Consider the following 22673-nt stretch of genomic DNA (forward strand, 5'->3'; position numbering starts at 1 on the left):
CCAAGTCAATCGCAGAGCACACCTGCCCAAGACCACCAAGTCAATCGTAGAGCACACCTGTCCAAGACCACCAAGTCAATCGTAGAGTATACATGCCCAAGACCATCAAGTCAATCGTAGAGCATACCTGTCCAAGACCATCAAGTCAGTCGTAGAGTATACCTGTCCAAGACCATCAAGTCAGTCGTAGAGTATACCTGTCCAAGACCACCACGTCAATCGTAGAGTATACCTGTCCAAGACCATCAAGTCAATCGTAGAGCATACCTGTCCAAGACCACCACATCAATCGTAGAGTATACCTGTCCAAGACCATCAAGTCAATCCTAAGTATACCTGTCCAAGACCATCAAGTCACTCATAGAGTATATCTGTCCAAAACCACCAAGTCAATTGTAGAGCATATCTGCCCAAGACCACCATGTTAATCGTAGAGTATACCTGTCCAAGACCACCACGTCAATCGTAGAGTATACCTGTCCAAGACCACCACGTCAATCATAGAGCATACCTGTCCAAGACCACCATGGCAATCATAAAGTATACCTGTCCAAGACCATCAAGTCAATTGTAGAGCATACCTGTCCAAAACCACCAAGTCAACTGTAGAGCGTATCTGTCCAAGACCACCATGTCAATCGTAGGGCATACCTGTACAAGACCACCACGTCAAATGTAGTGCATACCTCCAGTCAATTGTAGTGCATACCTGTCCAAGACCACCAGGTCAGTTGCAGTTTCAGCATTACTCTTAAGAATTTTCTCCAGTTTCTGAATCTTTTCTTCCAATTCCTCTGGATCACACTTCCCATTTAAAATGGAAGCAGTTAGTCCCAAAATACGAGGACATGATGGACAATTTTCACAGAGCTAACATAATAAAAGATACTGACAGTAAGGAATTCATTTCGCAAGGTCATAACAAAAGAGACATTACCATATTAAAACAGGTCAAAAAGACTGACAATACTAAAAATATTGCTTATGGAATTATTGTAGCTCGTTTAAAAGATCTGTTTATCAAAAAGTCACATTTAAATACGCTATGGCAGATTATTATGTAATTCATTTATGACAAATTACATAATTCATTTATTTATGTTTAAAATTTTACTATAGATTTAGATATTATAGATTATTTATTATACTTTATTATTATATAGATTACAGATTTAAAGGAACATTAATATTTATTTTTCATACTCTGGAACCACATTCACAAAATTGGTAACTAATGCTATTGTTTTTGATATATAAAAATACTGCTTGTACTTAGTAATTTGATCTGAATTAAGACTGACAAAATCTAAAAACTTACCTTCATAATTTCTCGGTAGGGGTGATCTAGGATTGCAAGATGACACTCATCAAACACCAAGAGGTTAATGTCTGACAGTGATAAGTAATCATTTTTCAAAACATTCAAGGCGACATAGCAAGTCATAACAAGAACCTAAAACAAAACTGATTATCAGCACACAAAACATGCCATTCACCTGCCTAGACGCACTTACATGAAATCACATTACAGAACCACTGCATTGTAGGTCAGGATTAAGAAATTCATTAGTCAAAATTTAAAAATTCTAAACATATGGAAGCTCATATGTTGGAATCAAGAAGTAGAGTTAGGAAAATGTGGAAACAGACCATGACAAAAAACTCTTGATGATGGAGACCATGTTTTATGATAAATCTACTAAATCTCTTTCAGGTTTTCAGGTTTCTACAGCCTATTTTGACTGATGAGACCTGTCAATTTAATCAAATCACAAAACAATTCACACTGTTTTTTCCTTTTTTTTCCCCTTGAACCAACTGGTTTCCTGGAAGAAGACGCAAACCGAATGTTCTTCTTACCGCTTGTCACTCTGTGGACATTTACGTGCTTTATTAAAGAGGACTTAAGGCAGTATGTGAGACACACCAGTAGACTGTGGACTGCTTAAGGTGAGGAAGCATCTCTTCACCACTCCAGATCCACCAACATCGACCCACAAGAAGGCCCTCAACGCATGCTGGCTAGACGGAAACGTGTAAGTTAGAGGAAGTCTGCGTCAAAAACCAAAGATCTCAACTAAGGAACCTCTCCAGTTTCAAGACATTTGACTCAAGGGTAAATTTTCCGAAAGCAGGTTATCTACAAGCTGGAAACAGGTTGTGGGAATTTGTGTTTTTCAAGCAAGTAAATCATATGGTAAAGGTGATTCTTTTCCATGAAGTAAGAGCAACATAAATCAATCATTTATTTGGTTTAGGATGAGCTAAAGTGAGAAAGAGCATATCAGGGCTGGTTTGTAGGCTGACGAGGCACAGGAAAGTAGAGTTTTCAATCCTAACTCAGATAACCAAGGCCACAGGTCATCTTATAAACCACGTCAACGACCTACAGGAATTTATGAAGTGAAGTTTCTCTACAAGTCTTACCTGGTGCTTAGTAAACTCTTGGTTCCATTTCTCTTTTGTCCAAGATGCATTGACTTCTAGGTTTGAGTATTCCCCAACCTTGAGATCCGAATGCGTTCTGACAGCTGACACTTGCTGAGCAACCTGGTTGGCTGATTACAAACATAGTGCTCCATGTAAATATGAGAAATCCTAGCTAGTTGGCTCTCTGGACTACTAATGATTAAGACAGTTAAGGAAATCCTTATTATTACATATTACACCTAATCATCAATTTTTTTGATAGCCAATTTAAAATATTTCCAAGGTTATCCTCCAAAATGCACTTACTAGACTTACCACCTGCCTCTGTCCTTCAGAGAACCTTACGCCACCTTCCTCCTCTGCAGCTGATTGTCACCAACCTAAGATGGTAACTCCTAGGCTGGAATGGTAACCCCTCCAGATCCACCCCTCCTGTTTTCTTCAATAAAATTAGATCATTTCACTAAAAAGTTAAGACAGTCTAATACGTATTTAAAGCACATGAGAACATCACATGCTGAGACAATCTAAAAAAAAGGAGAGGGGCAACACGATTATATTAGTACCCCAGCGGCTCAGGTTCACATGGTACGCTTTTTATCTTAGTATACAATCCCAAACACATAAAAACCAGTATCTTAAACTCTTACTGAATATTTAACTTGTAAGAAGTATCTAACTTTGTTTCTACAACTGGTATAGCAAAACCATAAATCAAAGAGCTACCTATCTCATAATCAAACACCTTTTGACATACTTTGTGAAGCTAAAATGTCAAAAACAAAATCACTGTGGGCCAGCCACACTGCCTGGTGGTTAAGTCTGGCAGGCCCCCCTCTGGCGGCCGTGTTTGTGGGTTCAGATCCTGCGTGTAGACCTACACCACTCGTCAGCCACGCTGTGATGGCAACCCACATATAATGTAGGGGAAGATTGGCACAGATGTTAGCTCAGGACTAATCTTCCTCAAGCAAAAAAAAGAGGAAGATTTGGGGGCCGGTCCCGTGGCTGAGTAGTTAAGTTTGTGTGCACCACTGCAGGCGGCCCAGTGTTTCATTAGTTCGAATCCTGGGCACAGACACAGCACCGCTCATTGAGTGACGCTGGGGCGGCATCCCACATGCCACAGCTGGAGGGACCCACAACTAGGAATATACAACTATGTACTGGGGGGCTTTGGGGAGAAAAAGGAAAAACATAAAATCTAAAAAAAAAAAAAGAGGAAGATTTGACAATAGACGTTAGCTCAGGGCTAATCTTCCTCAGCAAAAAAAAAAAAGAAAGAAAGAAAGAAAAAGAAAACAAAACAACTGCAACAACTCAGATTAGATTATGTTCCCAAAGTAAAGAAATGCAGAATAAGAATTAGATGCCATTACATTTAAGAGAAAAGCTTAAGTTTAATACCTGAGAAATAAAATGGTTAATATTTAAGAGAAATAGCATAAAGTTAAGAAATAAAACAAAATGATATTTCTCCTATCAGAGCTTCAACAAGCACCTTACTCATCAAACTCTCTAAACTTTCATAATTTAACTTAATACCCAAAGGAAAAATATGCTTAATCATAAAATCTCATCCAATTTCCTGCACACAATTTGAGAAAAGAATTTTTCGTTACCAGAGTTGACCAAGAACACCGTCCTTTTCCCACTTCTGCTGAAGGCGCCCCTGATCTGGTAGGACAGCTCTTTCGTGAGTAGTACTGCAATAAACGTCTTCCCTGAGCCAGTGTTTAAACAGACTATGGTGTTATGATCCAGAGCCGCTTCAAGCAGTTCAACCTAAAGACACAGTGGGAAGAAAGATTACACACTTCTTAACGAAGTACCAAACTTAGAAAACTGGATTTTGTTCTAATTGAGGAGATTTCATTTTTTCTAAAATCTTCCTCCAATAAATTTCCCAAAAAACATACTTTCCATATCTTTATATAAGAATAATAACCCAGGCATTAAAATGCCTGTTATATTTAGCTGTGTTGTGTAAACAGCCTTGAAATGGCGTTTACAATTTCTGTAAGACTTATTTTGCATGGACAGAATACTTCTTTAGAGTGAAATGAATGACTAAATTCACAGAAACCGTGGTTCTGCCAGTTCAGGATTGTTCAATCGAATCTCAATTCCGACACATCTCATGAGGACAGACACACCCAAATGGACATTAAGGGACAGTGAGGTTTCAGAGGGAAAAAAGTAAGAAACTTCACAAATAAAACTATCAAATCAATTACCCAGCAGATGTTAGGGAAGAAAAAGACTACTAAGAACAAAAGTATTTGGCATGAGAAAATTAATCAGAAGAGGAAAGCTTGAAAAGGTAAATGAGTTTTATATAAATTGTGTCAACTCTCTGCTAATTTACTCTATTTTAGTGAAAATGCTCCAGTATTAGTGTTCTCATTAGTACCTGATATTTTCTTGGCGTATAAATGTTATCATGAATTGCTTCTTGTTGCCATGGCAGTCCAAAGAAAGGACCCATTGGTGAGGAAGCAGGGGTCATGAGCTGCAGGCCTGCCATGCTGAGGGGTTGCAAAGCAGGGCTTTTCATTCATCCAGTGTTTCTTTCATTGCATTTTTGTTCTAGCACAGCTTACTACAAAAGGGAAAAAGAATACCATTACACAACCATGCAGGGTTAAAAACAAAAGAGAGTACAGAAACAAGAGAAACATCAGAATATCATTCCTATGGGCCTTTTCAAACTCTCCCTATAATTGTTTCAGCTTTTTCTTGATCTAAGAGGATCATTTTAAAAGTCAAGCATTCTATCCTCTCCAACCCAGCAATTCCACACCTAGAAACTTGTCTAAACGAAGTAGACAGCTGCACGAAGATAAGTACATGAACATTTATTGCATTATTACTTAAGAACAAAAAACAACTTTAAAGTGTATTAATAAAATTAGCTAAGTAAATTATGGTATAGCTATGTAAGGGACTACTCTGACTCCATTAAGATAATACATATCTATATTTACCAACACAGAACCACGTCCACAATATACCTTTAAAAGAAAATATGTATAGAATGATGCCTTATTAAATATATAGGTATATATATAAAACAGGTAAATACATACATCGATAGATTTCAAACATTCTTCATAAATTCTATGATGCTATTATTCGTAAAATAATAAGACAATGTAAGGAAGGCACTTAGCACTGTGCCTGCACACAGGTAAGATTCAAATGCCTGCCATCATTTTGTCATTGTATCAAAAGACCATAAACACGGAAGGTCTTTTTCTCAATTGACAACCCATCACAGTTGCACAGCTCACCAGCTATTTAAATACATACCTCTAAAACTAGACATATCCCAGACAAACTACAACAAAGCTCACCATTCCCGGAAACGGAAGTTTCTTCACGGTATCTAAGCACTCTTCTGTATTTCATGCATTCTTTTTTAAATAGAAATTTGATAACATAAAATAAAAACTGAGTGTTTTTAAAATTCCTAATCTGCAGACAGGGGGTTAGGGTCTCAAATCTCTACATGAAAGGCCGTCATTAGCTTTCCTGACTGTCAGCAGAATTTACTTGCCCCACAGTAAATGGAATTTTCTCCCTTGTACTGCTTTGGAGTGTTCATTGTTATCACTCTATGAAACTGGAAAGAAAGAATCCCACTCTTTGTTCCTTGACAACAAAAACTTGGATTCTCCTGACATGTTAAATTTATACCCATGGTACAACACGGTGCCTTTAAGTTGCTGCATCTAATCCAACAAGAAGTGTCCAGTATAGAGCCTTTGATGCAGAGGCGTAATACCAAATTCTGATTTCAGAGATTAATTCAGGTAACAAGAATTCAACATCCAGCTAACACAGGTGCAATCTCAACTAAGTGGTACAGGAGCCAACGGCTGCAGGAGCCAAGGGCCTTGGCAAGGCAGGCGGCCCGGGGACCAGGCAGGTTGTAATTCTCATTACCCTCTCCGAGGAAGACGGCAGGCACAGCACTCCAGAGCACAGTATGAAAGCCCATCACATTAGTACTTCCCCTGGATCGGACAAAACTGTGTTCTCCATGAGAATTAATCTGCTCAGTCTCTGCTGAACCAGAGCCCAACAGCCATTCCTCTTACTACACACTTAGCATCCACTTTCTCAGTTCCGCAGGCCCACAGGATGCACGTCCTCAGGCTCATCATTCAAGCTTCTTAATCAGCACAGCTGTCAAGGACCTGAAGTGAAATCTGTTTTACCTACTTTCCTGAGATGCAACACTGTGAAGGCCCACAGCTGAGATCTGCAGGCACCCACCACCTGGCTACCACGCCTGCGATACCTCGGCACTCCTCCTCCATTTCTACAGGCTGCTCACTAAAGGATGATTTATCCTTAAGCCTCACTCCTCACTGTTGACCCAACCCAAATGCTAACCCAACACCAATCAAAGACATGGTGGAAGGTATCAGGAAATAAGCCTACATCCTGGTGGTGGATGGGAATAAAAAACGAAGGAGAAAAGAGGGCAGTAACGTAAACCCCCAAACACATCTTCCTCCGCCCTCCAGAACCACATACAGCCAAGAAGCAGCAGCATCCCCGCCTCCCTACCACTGCCACCATTTCTCCTCGTATAGATAATATCAGTAATAATAATAATTGACAACTCCAAAAACATAGTCTACAAGATAAATGAGAGGAATGTTCTATTTTTTCAAAGGGGGGTGACTATATTCGTCAAAAATATCCATATCATAAAATACAAAGAAAGACTAGGAAAATGTTCCAGACTAAAGAAGACTATAAAGAGACATGACAACTAAATGCAGTAACTGATCTCAGACAGGGTCCCCTACTGCAGGACAATGCCATTAAGGACATTACGGAGTTCGCTGATAAAACTGTAGACAACAGCGCTGTTCAGTTCACTGAAGCCAATAACTGCATGATGGCTATGTAAGAGAATAGCCTTCTTCTTAGGAAACATACAGTGAAGTGTTTAGGGGTAAAGGGCCATGATGTATGCAACTTATTCTCAGATGGTTCAAAAAAAGAAACTACAGGTGAACACAGAGAGAGAGTGTGTGCAACCGACAAAGCGAATGGGGCAAAGAGGTAAGGCACATATTCCTGTCCTGTTCTTATTCTTGAAACTTTCATGTAAGTTTGAAATTATTTCCAGACAAAGAATTTTCAAAATTAAATAAACAAATATGACCAAACAGACAAGGAGTTCCTTGAGTTTATCTGTGTCATCCACAGTACCAAACCACATCCTGGACATCGCAAACACACACTGTAGATTTGTAGAGTGAAAGCAGCATCCATGTGAGTGACATAAAAACCTTCAAACACCTTCTCTGCACCTTTCATAATCTACATCACGCTGAATATATTCACAGAGACACATATATACACACCTTTTTCTTTTACTGCCACACATGCTCCAAAGAACAAGATGTGTGTCATTCTTTGCAGCTCCTAAATTTCCTGGTACAACGTACCATACATATATTTAAATAAATATTTGACAAACTGAATGAGAGATTCATAGATGTCCCCATGATATTGCAAAGAACAGAATCATTCAAAAAAAAAATCCAAAGATATTTCTATTTGGTTTAGAAATTTACACCCACCCCATTCCTACTCACCCTGAAGGGTGGGGGTGGGTGCAGGAGAGGATTTGCAAGGAAATGGAGGACAGTAACTCGATCCTCTCAATTATATTTCCCATTTGGTCAGAATATTTAAATTCATTTTCATTCATTTAGTATACAGTGCCTGGCACCAGTAATATACTTTCTATTCAGGGAAAGCAAATCCAAGATTAAAAAATTCAACAGGTAATCCAATAACGTGAAAACAGAAAACCCTATAATTTTGCCAATTTTTACTTTCTTTGGCGTGTTTAAACAGATTTTTCCCCCTTAACTTGGCCTTAAATGAAAGCTCTGAATCCCTGCTGGTAAGTAAAAGTTCTATAGTTTCATAGCTTAATTGACTATGGTTAACTGCTGCAGCAGAGCCAATACAGTAACTCCACGTGACTGCTTTTCAATGACAGACTTTAAATTTCCGGTCAAACAATTTACACTCATGAAATGGCTGAGGTTGTTTCACAGCTTCCACATACTATTCACTTAGAAATCACTTAGTAAAACACACGAATAAACTCTCTTCCTCTTCCCACATATGATCAATCACAGCTTTACCGTTTTAATGTTTGAGATCTCTGTGTTGCTGTTGTCTGAACTGCATTTTGACATTGTGATAGCAGTTTTTTTGGAAAATCACAGCATGCCCAAGCTTCTGCTCTAAAAATAAATGCAAAAATAGCCAAGTTTAAGACTCCTGTATTAAAGTGAATATAAACACATCTACAAAAGAGCCCTATTGATAAGAAGAGTTGAATACAGCCCATTATTTTATATTAAATTTCAAACAAAGGACATTTGGGTTATTTTAGGATGAAACAAAGAACACGAGAACGGGCTGCAACAATAGCAAGCCTAATTCCCAGAGATCTGGGAGAAAGAAAAAGCTGGAGAAAAGTTCAGGAAAAGATTTCAAAATGAATACGAGGAAATCAAACAAAGTAAATAAATTCTAAAGATAGCAACTAGAAAATAAATAAATCAAAGGATAAGTACGTGTTATTTCCTAAATTCACACATACAAAAGAAATAAAGAAAACCATCAGAAGAGGGACCTGGCTGAGACCCAAATCACTAGTAATAAGTATTCAACACGTGTATGAAATCCACCAGCAATTCCAATTTCCCAAAATGAAATTAAAAACACAACTCAAACACCAGTTAAACCCACACGATAAACTCTTTTACAGAATTTGTTTACAAATAAAAGAATTCAGCAACACAGCTCAATGGTGTTAACGTTGTGGAGAAATGGAAATTTAGGAGTGGTTCTCCAAACAGAGATTATAAATCAAAAACTAAAGAAGCATAAAGTCTCGAGATGAAATGCTTAATTTAATTAACAGATGTTGATTTTGTTAGATTTGACACGAGGTTTCGTTTACGCTCATTAACTTCCTGCAACACCTCTGTTACCACAAGGTCAGGAAGAGCAAATGGGCAGTGGTCTCTTCTCTACATCTAGTCTAGTTGTTTAAAGGACATTCACGTGGAGGTTGAACTTTCTCGTTTCAGACACAAATTTGTTTTGCTAATCAGTTAACAAAGCAAAATGGGGAAACCTTAACACTACTTCAGTACGTACATATTTACCTCAAAATGCTGATTCTAAGTTCTTTCAGTTTCCAAGTCTGTATTAATTCATACCCTAGGTAACCTAAAAGCAATCAGAGAGAATATTTTAGAACATACAACTCATTTTAAAAAACCAACTTTAAGAAATTTCCTATTTGACAAAATTTTCATATTTAACTTACGAGAATAAGATCCCTGAAAAAATAATTTATTTATCTATTGAGAGTCAAGAAAACAGTTTATGTCTGAAAGAGCTGCCCTTTAAAATTAGTATTTGTTATGTTCTAATACAAATGAAATTTTTTTAAAGGTATTAGTACAGTCCAACCAGATATTAGGGACAACTCTTGGCACTAAATTCCATTTTCCCCAGGAAAAGCTGGCTTTAGGAACACTTCAACACGACGTCGGTCCATATGGTGCTCCGCATGAGCTGCCTCCCATCTCTAGGCCGTCAGCTTGCTTTCTAAAGTTACCTGGACTCTGACCTTGCACTCCATTCTGCACTGCCACCTACTAAGACACAAATTCAACACACCCACGGGGCCTGATGTGTCAGGCGCTGCATCTTTCCTAACGCAGAGTCCCCTCTTTACTAAAAACACCACAACCCAAATAATAAACTGATAATCCTTTAAAAGTGAATGCAGCTCTACTATTACAAAATTATTGCTAAGTTATCCAAATTATTTCCCTAGACAGTTCCGCAGAGAGACATATTAGAAAGTTAACATCCCAAGTACAAGGACCCCTTATTTCATGTTCACAATATAAAGCCAACAGTCAAGGTTTCTAATTTTAATTGATGACCACAACTTAAATTACCAACAGGCAAACTCTTGTTTGATAGGCCCCTTTAACTTAACTGTGAAACAAAGACAGGCCACGTACCACTCACTCAAGTTTTAGTATAAACCAACAAACTTCACCCCCATTAGCATCTAAATCCAGCATATGGCTGCACCCTTTCAGACAAAGGCGTGGAACAGCAGACAGCTGACGACCCTGAAGTCAGATGCCTAGTGCGCATTCTCACAACTGCTAAGAGAAAACTTCCAACTCATTTATTTTATTATAATGTGTCACAGAATCTGATACTAACTTTACAAATATTACTATCTAGATTTCAATCCCACTCTCATGAAGTCCAAAACACACAACTACCATAAAGTCCCATACCAAACAAAAGAAAAAACACAATATCAACAACAGGACACAAACACTGTCAGAAGTACTTCTGTAAGCTAACAGACAAAACCAAAAAATGTTAGAAGAACTTTTAGTTCCGAGTGACAGAGAGGCTATGGAGATCCACGACATTATTTTAACTCCAACAGAGCCTAATGACTAAGGGCATCCCTGGCAATGGATACAAAGTACCAGGTTTATACTTGTTGTAAAGGAAATTAAAAATAAGAGGCTTAATTCTCCTAGTTGAAAACAAAGGGAATAGGGGCCAGCCCAGCGGCACAGTGGGTAAGTTCGCACATTCTGTGTCAGTGGCCCGGGGTTCGCTGGTTTGGATCCTGGTCGTGGATCTACACACTGCGCATCAGGCCGTGCTGTGGCAGCGTCCCACACGGAAGAACCAGAAGCACTTAAACCAGGATATGCAGCCACGGACTGGGGCTTTGGGGAGGGGAGAAAGAGGAAGATGGGCAACAGACGTTAGCTCGTGGTCAATCTTCCTCACCCCCAAAAAAAAGCATAAAAAAAAGGGAAGAGGCTCCTTCCTTCTCCCTTTTATTCAGAATTTCTTTCTCAACTTCTTCCAGTGTATGTGAATCTTCGTAAAAGCTAAATGAGCCTAGCCAGCCTCACGTCTCAGGAATGTTTCCTTAAGAACCTGTGAGCATCTCTGAAATGTCAAGAAAGATGATGCCCAATCTCCCCGAGTCCTAGGAGCAGACGGGCCTGATTTGTCACCCGACTACAAATTGCAAAACCTACCTCCAGTCATGAAGATGCAAGAAAGCTAGCAATTTCATCTTGAAAACATGGATGTAAAGTGTTGTAACCGCTTAGCTATACAACAGAGGAAGATTTCTTTCTGTCTTTGCAGTCTCTTCAGGGAACAGTCTGGGACGCACATCACATTCTGGTTTAATGCTTGCTCAATATAAATTCGTTTTCTTCCCCTCTACGTTTGCGGAGAGATTTTCTGGGTTTTTTGTTCTTGTTCTTTTGTTGTTGTTGAGGCAGCACTGATTTGTAACTATAAATTTCAGGTGCACCTCAGAGGAGATTTTATTTATAATTATATTTCCCCAACTTTGGCTTAAAAAAAAAGGTCCAATTCTCAAATAGTATTCATGCCGAATAAAAAAAACTCCATTTCTTGGAACTCAAATACTAGAGAAATTCTAATATATGCTGCCCAACTATATTAGGGACAGGAGTTTTAAGAATGGAGATGGAGCTTAGAAGGCAAACGTTTAGCTATATTAAAAAGGAATCTGCACAGAGAAAGGATCCAAGTTGTTTATAACAACTCCCACCAACTCCCTTTTCTAAATTAAAGTGAGAGGAGAGTCTCGGCTGTTTTCAGTGAACTTTGTAAGTTGATGCTCTCACCTCTTAATACTTTCAATTACACAGTCACTCCCTCCTCACAGAGACCCTCGGATGTAGGAGGGGCACTGACTAAGGCCATGGGGTATGTAGAAAGCAAAGTCTTTTTCTCTTTTTTTTTTTTAAGTCTCTTTCATTTAAAATCCTCTGAATGCCAGCAATGGGTCCAGCGTCAGGAAGACCAAGGTTTGTCAGACTCCACTGCCTTTCTCCAAGCTTGTTCCCTTGCCTGTAAAATAGGAACACCTATTGCGAGAACTAAGTAAGAGTATGTATGTTAAGCTTGGTAGAGAAAAAGGGCTTGAAACACAGAAAATGCTCAATAAATGGTAGTTTCTAAGAAACCACACTACCATCTCTATCTAGAACCATTGTTCTCAAACAATTCTTCAGACTTTAAGGAACTCCTTAAAGGAAACCTAAAATGTTTTATTAATCCTAAGATTCAGTATAGAAAACATATTCTCATATAAATTTAAAGTATGTACACAAGATTTTACAGTATTTTTAACCAGATGAACCTGAAAAACCACAAACTTGAACTACCTAGTCACTATGAATTTACAGTAGGATCAAAATCAAACAAATTTAAATCGTAAAATACGGTATATAATGTGAAATAAAATTAAATAGCTTTGTGTCAAGTTCTCTTTAAAAGCAAAAACCAAAAAATACTATATGCTACTTCTGTTTGGCTCCGAAGACATCACTGAAAACATTCCTTCACTTAACTGTTTCTTAGGCACTGAAACGGTACACAGGTGGGCAGGAAATCATCATCAAATAGACAAGTTTTGAAAATATAAAATATAAAAAAACCCAAAAAGATAGAAGATATCCACAGTATATAAAATAAATATTTCAAGGATTTACCAACTACTATTTGGTGAATATAGATTATGAAAAGACTAAGGTCAAACCAAACACTGAGAGACTAAGGAGAAAAGAAAAGAGATGATAATTTTAAGAATTTAAACACTGGTACCTTTAGCTAAATACACAGGACAAGAGAAATATTTCCACTTTTACTTTTAATTGTCATATTTGTCATTACTAATTAGAAATCTTCACATAGTAATCTAGCCTACATTATCACAAACTTCATACAGAAATGCTCTCTGCAGTATTATCAACAGCAAAAAATGCCCCCCCGCCCCCGCCGCCAATCTCAATGTCTAACAATGACTGAGGGAATGGTTTGGTAAACTGTGGTTCATTTTACATGATGCAATTCAACTGAGCCATTAAAAATGATGACAGTTCCTAATGAACAAAATGCTTATGTTATGGCATTCAAGGAAAAAGCAGAACATTTTTATTTACAGTAAGATCACGATTATGTCTTCAAGTTAAAACTAAAAAAAGAAGAAAGGGAGGGAGGGAGGGAGGAATGGAGGAAAATCCACCCCAAAATTGAGGATGGGATTACTACCATGAGTAATTTCTTTTTCCTTAAAACTTTTCTGCATTTTAAAATTCTCTACAATTTAAACACTTTATTACTTTTAGAAATGGAAAATGAACTTTCAAACTGAGGATGATTTGTACAAAAACAACAGCTTAGAGATATATGATTCTGTTTTAGGCACTGAAAAAAACACCACCTCCCTTCTTAAGCCATTAAATGTGGTAAAATTTACGCCAGTTTCTATAATGTAAACCACAAATTCACTAGCTTTCTTTTCTTGCACTACTCGATGAACCAAACAAATTTCTGGGTTTCTCTAAATCTGTAACATAAACATATTATGTTTACATTTCAACGTAATTATGCCTAAAATTAGATTTGTCCAAAATTGCAGTTGAATACAGGTCAAATACCATTTTAACAAATTCCATCCGTCAAAATCTCCATATAAAAAATATCTCTAGGCTGCCAGCCAATGGCCTGTTTACTTCGAATACTTAATACAACATTCCAACACATCCAAATGGCACAGACACCGCCCCTCCCCTTCAGGTTACCTATAAGGACATTTACCTTGCAGTGTTATTTCAAGACAGGGAAATACTTAATACAGCACTAGCTTTCAAGGTGAGTTTTAAGGTTAATGTTTGATTCCAAGTTTCTGTACTTTAGTCAGTAAAACATGGTCCAACAAGTCCCAGAATTTTACTCAATTCATCACTACCTTCTGCCTATCTTTTACAGCATGGAAGAGAGGGCCAGAGTTTTCTACATCGAGCTGTTTTGAAACAATATAACATCAACATTTTAATACTAAAGAGAGGTCACTCCTGAGACAAAATGAGCCTAAGCGCCTGCTGAGTCTGATGCATGTTTAATCGATGTTGAGTCGGGAAAGGCAACACATTAAAAGTTGCAGGCAAGAGGTGCAGCACGCCATCACAGCTGTGTGCGACCACGCACAGCATCTGCTCTCCCTGGAACTCCGCGACCAGTGTGTCCCAATCTTTACAGATGACCTCCTGCTGCTGGGGTCCACCCCCGCCCCCTCCCCAAGCTTCCCCTAAAAGCCTCTAGCATTCCACTCGCCTCTCACCCAGCACACATGGACCATATCACCCAAATCAGGGCTTAATGACATCTTCTGCTCCATATTAGATGTTATTGCTATTGCTATCCCCCCCAAAATTGTAAGACCTTTGAAAGGAAAGATAATCTTATACTTGACTTACAGAGAATTTAAGGAAAGCTGGAAATACCCATATTATATTTTCACTAATTAATTCTACGCTGAGAATAAGGCTTATTGCTCTAACAAATTAACATGTTATCTTTTTGTAAGTCAAATAAAAAATTCAATTCAGATACTTCCCACTTTTAAAAGACTTTAAACAACCCAAATTATTTTAACAAGTTTAATACCCCCATCCTTGCCTCCAACCCCAACAAAGAAAAGTTCAGGGCTGCCCTGAAAAAGCTAGAGAGGCATCAATTTGTACAATGATAATTTTGACATCATCCAACCACATCCATCCTCCTCTCCCAGTCCTCCTGGGGGAACTCCCAACCTACAAAACTCTCTTCGACACTAATGCAGTCTGATCTGACACTGACCTTGAAAATGTTTCAGCAACAATTTAAAGTTCTAAAGTTGCATAGTATAAGCAGAAAAACCCAAAGACTCAAATAATACTTCTCATTAATTTTTCATTTTATAAACTGTATTTTATTAGGTTTAAAATTCAGATAAAACTCTACTCAATGTCAACTAATAAATGTGGAAGGAATGACAGAAAAATCACCATTTTTAACCATCACATCAGCAGCTGAGGCAAGAATCATTAACGGATGCTAAAACTATTGGGTGAAGGTTACAAAAGAATATTTATATTGTCTAAAGTATCTCTGCACAGATTACGTACTAATTCAAATGAAAACTGGTATTTTTACACTGGAAAAGCCTGACCACCTTGAGTTGAATGACAAACAACAACACGGGGACAGACAACACGTACCTCCTCCTGTGATGAACTGAGAGAGAAATATCATTTATGTCAAAAGTGCAAAACCTGAATCTAATCATGAGGAAACATGAAAACCAAACTGAGATTCATTTCCCAAAACAACAGGCTTGAGCTCTTCAACTATGTCAGCGTCGTAAAAGATAAAAGCTGAGAAGCTATTCAAGATGAAAAGAGTAAGGAGACGTGACCACCGAACGCAGTGCACATCCCTGGACTGGGTCTCTATTAGGGAAGGAAAAGTGCCATAAAGGACATTACTGGGATGAAGGGGATGAGAGTATGCCACCTCAAAATCAGCCACCGTAGCATAAGGATTGTTGTGAGCTGAAGGCAACAGAGAAATAAGACACAGGAGGCATTCAGGGGAAAGTTCCTGTGCTTAGAAAATCTCTTGAATATTTAGTAGTGAAGAGCATAACACTAACTTACTCCCAAACGGTTCAGAAAAATAATAATAATATGCAGAGACGGGGAGAGAATACAAATGTGGCAAAAGGTTAATTACTGGCAAACGCAGGGAATTCTTTATGCTATTTCTACCACTGATAAGTTTGAAAATATTTTAAAACAAAGCTAAAAAACTCTACTAAATACTGATATACATGTTTGGCTATCAGTAGAACACAGAAAAATGGAACTTAATCCAATTTTATTTCATAGTAGTATAAAAAGTAATATTTAAGGTGGTTTCCCCCATTTAAACTTTTGTTTTACCTCCTGCTCCTTAAATTATTCATTCATTCATTCAACAAGTATTTATTAAGCAAGACGTCACTAATGCAAATTTGTATTCTGGAGAAGGTGAGAAGCGGACTTGAGTCCAGTTTTAGAGAATGAGTAGTAACAGCACTAGCCGGGGTGGGGGCAGAGGACATCCTCGGGGAGAAGGGACAGCATGTGGAGAAACATTTAAACAGAAAGCAGGCAGGTCACATGGAGGAAATTACAAGCAGTGTGCTGGAGCGCTAGTCCCAGGGGAGAATAGTGAAACAATGAAAGTGGTACGATAAACAGGGGCTGGATCACAAGGGGCTGGATCTCAAAGGGCCTCACAAGGAGCAAGGCAGGGATTTGAGCCTCGGCCTCTGGGCCCCTGCTTTTTCAACCTCAGCACACACCAAGGGTTCTCACCTAGTGAATCTCAGCCCAAGAACAACTCTCCAGGCAAGGCCCAGAGATGAGAACATCTAAACGCAACGAAGAGCCTCCTGCACTTGACTCTTTCCTTTAGAGAAGACGCTCCTTTTCCTGGTTACAATCATTGCCTCTACTCATACTGGTTTGCCTGAACTGTCCCTGCTTGCATGCTGGAAGTCCCTTGTCCCAGGAACCAACCATTCACCTACCCCAACCATGGACAAATCAGGATGGTTGGTGACCCCATCTCTAGCTCCAATTCTCTGTCCTTGACTGCCTATTGCACATTTCCACTTAAGAAATGCACACATTACTTAAGATACTACTATTTCATACTTTCACTACTTATTTTTAAAGAACAACAAACAACAAAGAATATGTGAATTATAATTCCTTAGTCAAATTAATCCAAAGTGAATTTTCGGCAAAGATTAAAAATTTAACTTCCAGAGGCCGGCCCAGTGGCACGCTTTGGTTAAGTGCACACATTCCGCTTCGGCGGCCCAGGGTTCACCAGTTCGCATCCTGGGTGCGGACAGGGCACCGCTTGGCAAGCCATGCTGTGGTAGGCGTCCCACAGATAGAGGAGAGGAAGATGGGTACAGATGTTAGCTCAGGGCCAGTCTTTCTCAGCGAAAAGAGGAGGCCTGGCAGCAGATGTTAGCTCAGGGCTAATGTTCCTCCAAAAAAAAAAAAATTAGCTTGCAGTCTAATTACAGATTTCACATACCGACAGCTTCTGAATATCATGAGTTTTCAGGGAACTAACTTTGTCCGCATGAACCACACTTGTGCCTAAATGTTAAGAGCGTACAAAGCCTAAGTGAGGCGGCATTCATCACGGCCTGTTCTCCCGCACACAACAACAAAGAGCATTCCGTGTGTTGAACCACTTAAGGAGCTCCTGAAAGCTGCAATTTTTCCGAATGGAGCAAAGTTTTATCTGGTTATGTTTATTTTTAGTATCAGTTACTTCTTAGTGGGCACTCGAAGAAATACTTTAGATAAAGTGGACAAATTCCTTGAAAAACACAATTTACCAAAATTAACATCTAAAGGAACAGAAAATTTGAAGAGGCCTATAGCTTTTAAAGAAATTGGATTAAAAATTGATTAAAAACTCCAAGCCCAGATGGCTTCACGAGTGAATTCTTCTAAACATTGAAAGAATAACTCCAATCTTAAAGAGAAACTCTTCAGAAGGACAGAAATAAGAGGGAATACTTCCCAGCTCTTTCCATGAGACCAGCATAAACTTGACGCCAAAACCCGACAAGGACATTACAAGAAAGTGAAATTATAGACCTATCTCTCAAACGAAAAATGTAAAAATACTAAAAATACGAGCAAATTGAATTGAGGAATATATAAAAAAGATAATGCATCATGACCACAGGAATCTAAGGATGGCTTAACATTCAAAAATCAGTCGATTTATGAAGGCAGTACAAGCTACAGTAATTCAGGCAGCACGGGCACAGGAACAGGCAATGCAACAGAACAGAACACGGAAAAAGAGCCGCACATACAAGGTTACTGCCTTAACGGCAAAAACAATACTGTAGCGCAGTAGAGAAAAGATGCTCTTTTCAAACACAAGCTGGGTTAATTATGTATCCAGATGGGAAAGTGAATCTTGACTCCTGCCTCACGTCATACACAAAAGTCAATGCCAGCGGGATTACTGATCTAAATGTACAAAGTAAAGCAATAAAGTTATTAGAATAAAACAGAGAATACCTTCATGCCCCTGGGGTGAGCAAAAACTTCTTAAACAAAACATAAAAAGCTATTAACCATAAAGGAAACAACTGACAAACTAGACTACATTAAAACTAAGAACTTCTGTTTATTAACTGAGCTGATTAAAAGAGTGAATAAGCAAGCCCAGAGTAGGGGAGGTAGAAATGACTCCTACAAATCAGTAAGAAAAAGGCAGATAAGCAAATAGAGAGCAGGCAAAGGACTTCACAGTACAAGGCATCAAAATGGTCAGCAACCTCAGGAGCAATTAGAGTAATGCAAATTAAACCACAGTGAGCGAGGACCACACCCCCATCAGAACAGCTCAAATGAAGAAGACAGACAATACTGAGTGTGGGGGAGAATGTGGAGTTTAGAGAACTTTCACACGCTGCTGGCAGAATTGTAAACTGGAAGTATATGCTAAAGGTGAATACACACATGCCCTATAACCCAAGTCATTCCCTTGCTAAGCGTCTACCCAAATGAAATATGTACATATATTCAGCAAAAGCCACGCACAAGAATGTTCAGAACTGCACCATTCATAATCGCCAAAACTGAAAACAAGCCAAATGTCCATAACGACATAAGAGACAAGTAAATATTGACATATTCATATAATACTATAACTGGATGGTGCAACATGGAATGAATCTCACAAACTTAAAATGTTAAGTGAAAGAAACCCAACACAAAACCATACCGTATGATTTCCATTATATAAAGTTAAAAATAAGGAAAAGTAATTAAGTCAGTATGATGTTTACTTTTGGGGGGGTAGTGTGTGGGAGAGGGCATTGAGAGGAGCTTATAAAGTACTCCTCATATTTGTTCCTTGAGCTGGGCACCGGTTACAGCTGGGATCACTTTGCGTAACCTCATAATTTAGGCACTTTCCTGTGTATCAATTGAAATTGATTTCATTTAATGTTTATTTTTAAAGAGAAGCAAACAATCTTTAATACAATACGTAAAAATTCTTCGTTTACCATGGTGAGCTTTTTGGTAAAAGCTCCCAGAGTAAGAGGGGAAGGAAGAAAACTTACCTTTATTGACCACTTAAATTCTATTATCTGGTTTAATCCTCAAAACAACACCAAGAGAAGTATTATCGCCATTTTACAGGGATTCAGAATGACTTAGTAAAGGCCATTTGACCAACAAAGGGGAGAAGTGGAATTCTACTTAAAATTTTGTCTGACCCTAAACTTTTATTTCCACAATATACAATACACTACGGTCTCAGAGGAGGTGTCTATTTACACTGATCTGCCAGTCAAAATAAGTTACATCTGGATGTGTTCCTTTTGATCTCCCCAGGGAGTTGAAAAAGCGTGGACCCAATGTAAGACTAACAGAAGCAAACTGAGTTATTTTATTTTTAGTTGAATCTGCATAAACACATACAAGTAAATGTTGCTTTAATTGTAAAGCCTTGGCGATAGAAACCAGCCCGGTCCACTCGCACTGCTCTTGGCCTTTGTGATGTGGACCATAGGCGCTCCATAAATACACAAGTCCTGATTACAGAGCTCACCATCTCCCAGTATCTGTATTCCACTCAGCTGAAGACGAACACAATTTACTGCTCAACACAAACACTACGTAATGGTTTCTCTCTCTAGTGAAATGAAAAGTGCTACCTTAAGAGAGATTATAATCATAAAGAGGGCTCAAACACACTAAAATAAACCAGATAAATTAATAATACAGAAACTACAATGGACCGTGTCACTTTTTCTTCACTCAATACACATAACACAGGTAAGCATTTTGCCAGAGCATTTGCTGCTGAAGCAAGACACAGATTTCATATACGTACATATGTATGTATAAGAGATTGTGTGTGTGTGTGCATGCTAAAGAGGCCTTAAGAAAACTATTTATTTCCCTACTCTTGACCAAAGTATGGACCTAACTCATATGTAAAAAAAACTTTCCAGAATTCTCCTAACGTTCAGCTACAAAACAGCTAGAGGATTACAAAGATTGAGTATAAAAACAATATTCTCCTTCAGATTCTGTCATATGTCAACAGAAACTTTCTTTACAAACATATCCCAAAAGGAAAGCATCCTTTGACAATGCCTCATTTGACATAGTTTATTGAAGAAAGGTTAGAAACTGAAGTCCATATATTTACATAAGCAATAAAGAATCACTCTTTTTAAGATACTAAAGCATTTTAGAAATTAAATTACAGCTTGGCTTAACTCCAGCTCAATTTACATACTGCATTTAAATGCCTAATTTAGGTTGTTCTATCATTTGTTCATATATTTTTATCAACAAAATTCTGCATTTTCCTTGAAACACTCAAACTTATGTTTGGTCTAAGATTAATAAATTACTTGAGTTTATTATATCTAACAGGTACATATAAAGACTTAGGAATTGGGGTGTTTTTTTTTTCTTTTTAATGTTTAGTCATACAATATACAAGACCTGGAAAAAAAAGCTAGGTAATCTCAGTACAATGTTATATACAAAATATAATAAGCTTTTAAAATTAAAATACGAGAATGCCTATTGGACACTTTTTTCTTCGTTAACAGTATCAGAGGCCTCTCAGTGGGTTACTGACTCTTCATCAAATTGATCAGATCAAAAGCTTTAAACAGTTCTGGTCAAATTCTCCTTTATCAACAAACATTTAATAAGCTGTACTAGATGCAGAGATAGAAAATGAAAAGACTCAACTGTCTCAAAGATTTTGCCATCCAATCAAGGCACACAACCCAACATTATCTACTTTCAAGACTTATTTCCCAGGGTTTTCATCTTCCATTTCCTGCTCAGAACATCTCCCAGTTCCACCTCTACTCTCCTATGGTAACTACTACAAACCTTAGTGCTCAACCATGCACTCTCTCTTTTCCATGTCTCATATTTAGCTTTGATCCTCAGCTTGAAATGGAGAAGTCCCAGAGTTATATGGGAGCTTCAAAGATTGCTGATTATAAGATATCCTGGAGACTTGTAAATGCTACCATTTTAAAAGGGAGAAAATTAAAACGAAGTCTAGAAAGGCCAGGCTGACCTGCCCTTAAAACACAGCTTGTTATTCAGAAGGAAAGCCAAACAAAAACCCAGGTTTCTTAACCATTCATTATTTTACACCGTTCATTCAATGCCACCAATCATGTCTGCCCCAATTATCTGGAATTTTGTTCTTTTTCTTTTGTTAACCTATTACTTGTCTTTATATGTGCAGACACAGCCTAAATCAGTGTCTATGGAGGGGCTTTGGGAGGGATCCCTGTACCTCTTATAATTGTATATAAAATTACAAGCATGTACATGTACATTTTTCTGGGGATAAGATTCATCTTTCCTCAAATCAGGAGTCTCCAATGAGTAAGAACACTGGCCTACATCAAGTACACACGAGACATGTACAAAAAGTGTATGCTGGTTTGAAATACAGATTCAAGGATGATGCATTTATTTGCGTATAATAGAAGAATAACAGTTATTCAGGGAAAGTTAGCAATATTTAAGGCACTGTTACACTCGGAATCATCATTATAGAGACAGAACTAGGACAGCTGAACCATCTGACCCAGTACCGGCAACCTCAAAACAGAGACGGGCCTGTGCAATACTACTCTTGAGCACTCTTTTCTTTTTCATCTTCCATTATAAAACTGGACATACATCCTAAAATTAATAATTTGGGGGGATCACAATACAATCTAATCACATTAAGAATATAGCAAAGTTTTCTCTAATGTACATATTTAAAGCAAAATAATATCTGCTAAATTTTACCAAACAGTAGTTATGTGCTAGAACTGGGCTAAGAATTTATGGAACTCCTTTTTCCCTCACAATCTCAAGAAGTAGATACTATTATGACCCGTTTGCAGATGAAGAAGCTGACTCAGAGAGGGTGCGTACACCCTGTGTTCCTCAGGGATACACTGGAGGGATCCAAATAGGAACCCTGGTGTCTGTGACAGCAAAGACTTGCTCTTACACATCCCTCTAATGCTATGATAAATATTAATATTTAATTTTGCAAAGCGGAAAGAGCTTAAAATACCACTGATCGGAACTACCCAGGAGTGATGGCTGTGCAGATGTGTAAAAGCAGGAGAGGCCATTCAATTCTCTGGGTTCATCAAGCTAATCTTGCCCTCCCAGGCTGTTACCAAC

The 22673-nt window shown here is 38.2% G+C and overlaps 1 protein-coding gene across 4 annotated transcripts in view; it reads right to left on the reverse strand.

Moving 5' to 3' along the window:
- DICER1 (dicer 1, ribonuclease III) overlaps positions 1-22673 on the reverse strand; it is a 70712-nt gene that overhangs the window by 41976 nt on the left and 6063 nt on the right. For 2 of the 4 annotated variants that reach the window (XM_046647221.1, XM_046647220.1), the window contains exons 2-8: positions 9648-9711; positions 8613-8714; positions 4844-5032; positions 4053-4215; positions 2428-2558; positions 1319-1453; positions 710-870 (exon numbers count right to left, since the gene is read on the reverse strand). In XM_046647221.1, the coding sequence (XP_046503177.1) occupies positions 710-870; positions 1319-1453; positions 2428-2558; positions 4053-4215; positions 4844-4987 (734 nt within the window). In that variant the 5' untranslated portion in view covers positions 4988-5032; positions 8613-8714; positions 9648-9711. The remainder of the gene's footprint in view (positions 1-709; positions 871-1318; positions 1454-2427; positions 2559-4052; positions 4216-4843; positions 5033-8612; positions 8715-9647; positions 9712-22673) is intronic. The other 2 variants (XM_046647222.1, XM_046647219.1) reach the window with 2 other exon arrangements.

Source organism: Equus quagga, chromosome 20 (genome assembly GCF_021613505.1).
Source record: "Equus quagga isolate Etosha38 chromosome 20, UCLA_HA_Equagga_1.0, whole genome shotgun sequence".
NCBI lineage: Eukaryota > Metazoa > Chordata > Mammalia > Perissodactyla > Equidae > Equus > Equus quagga.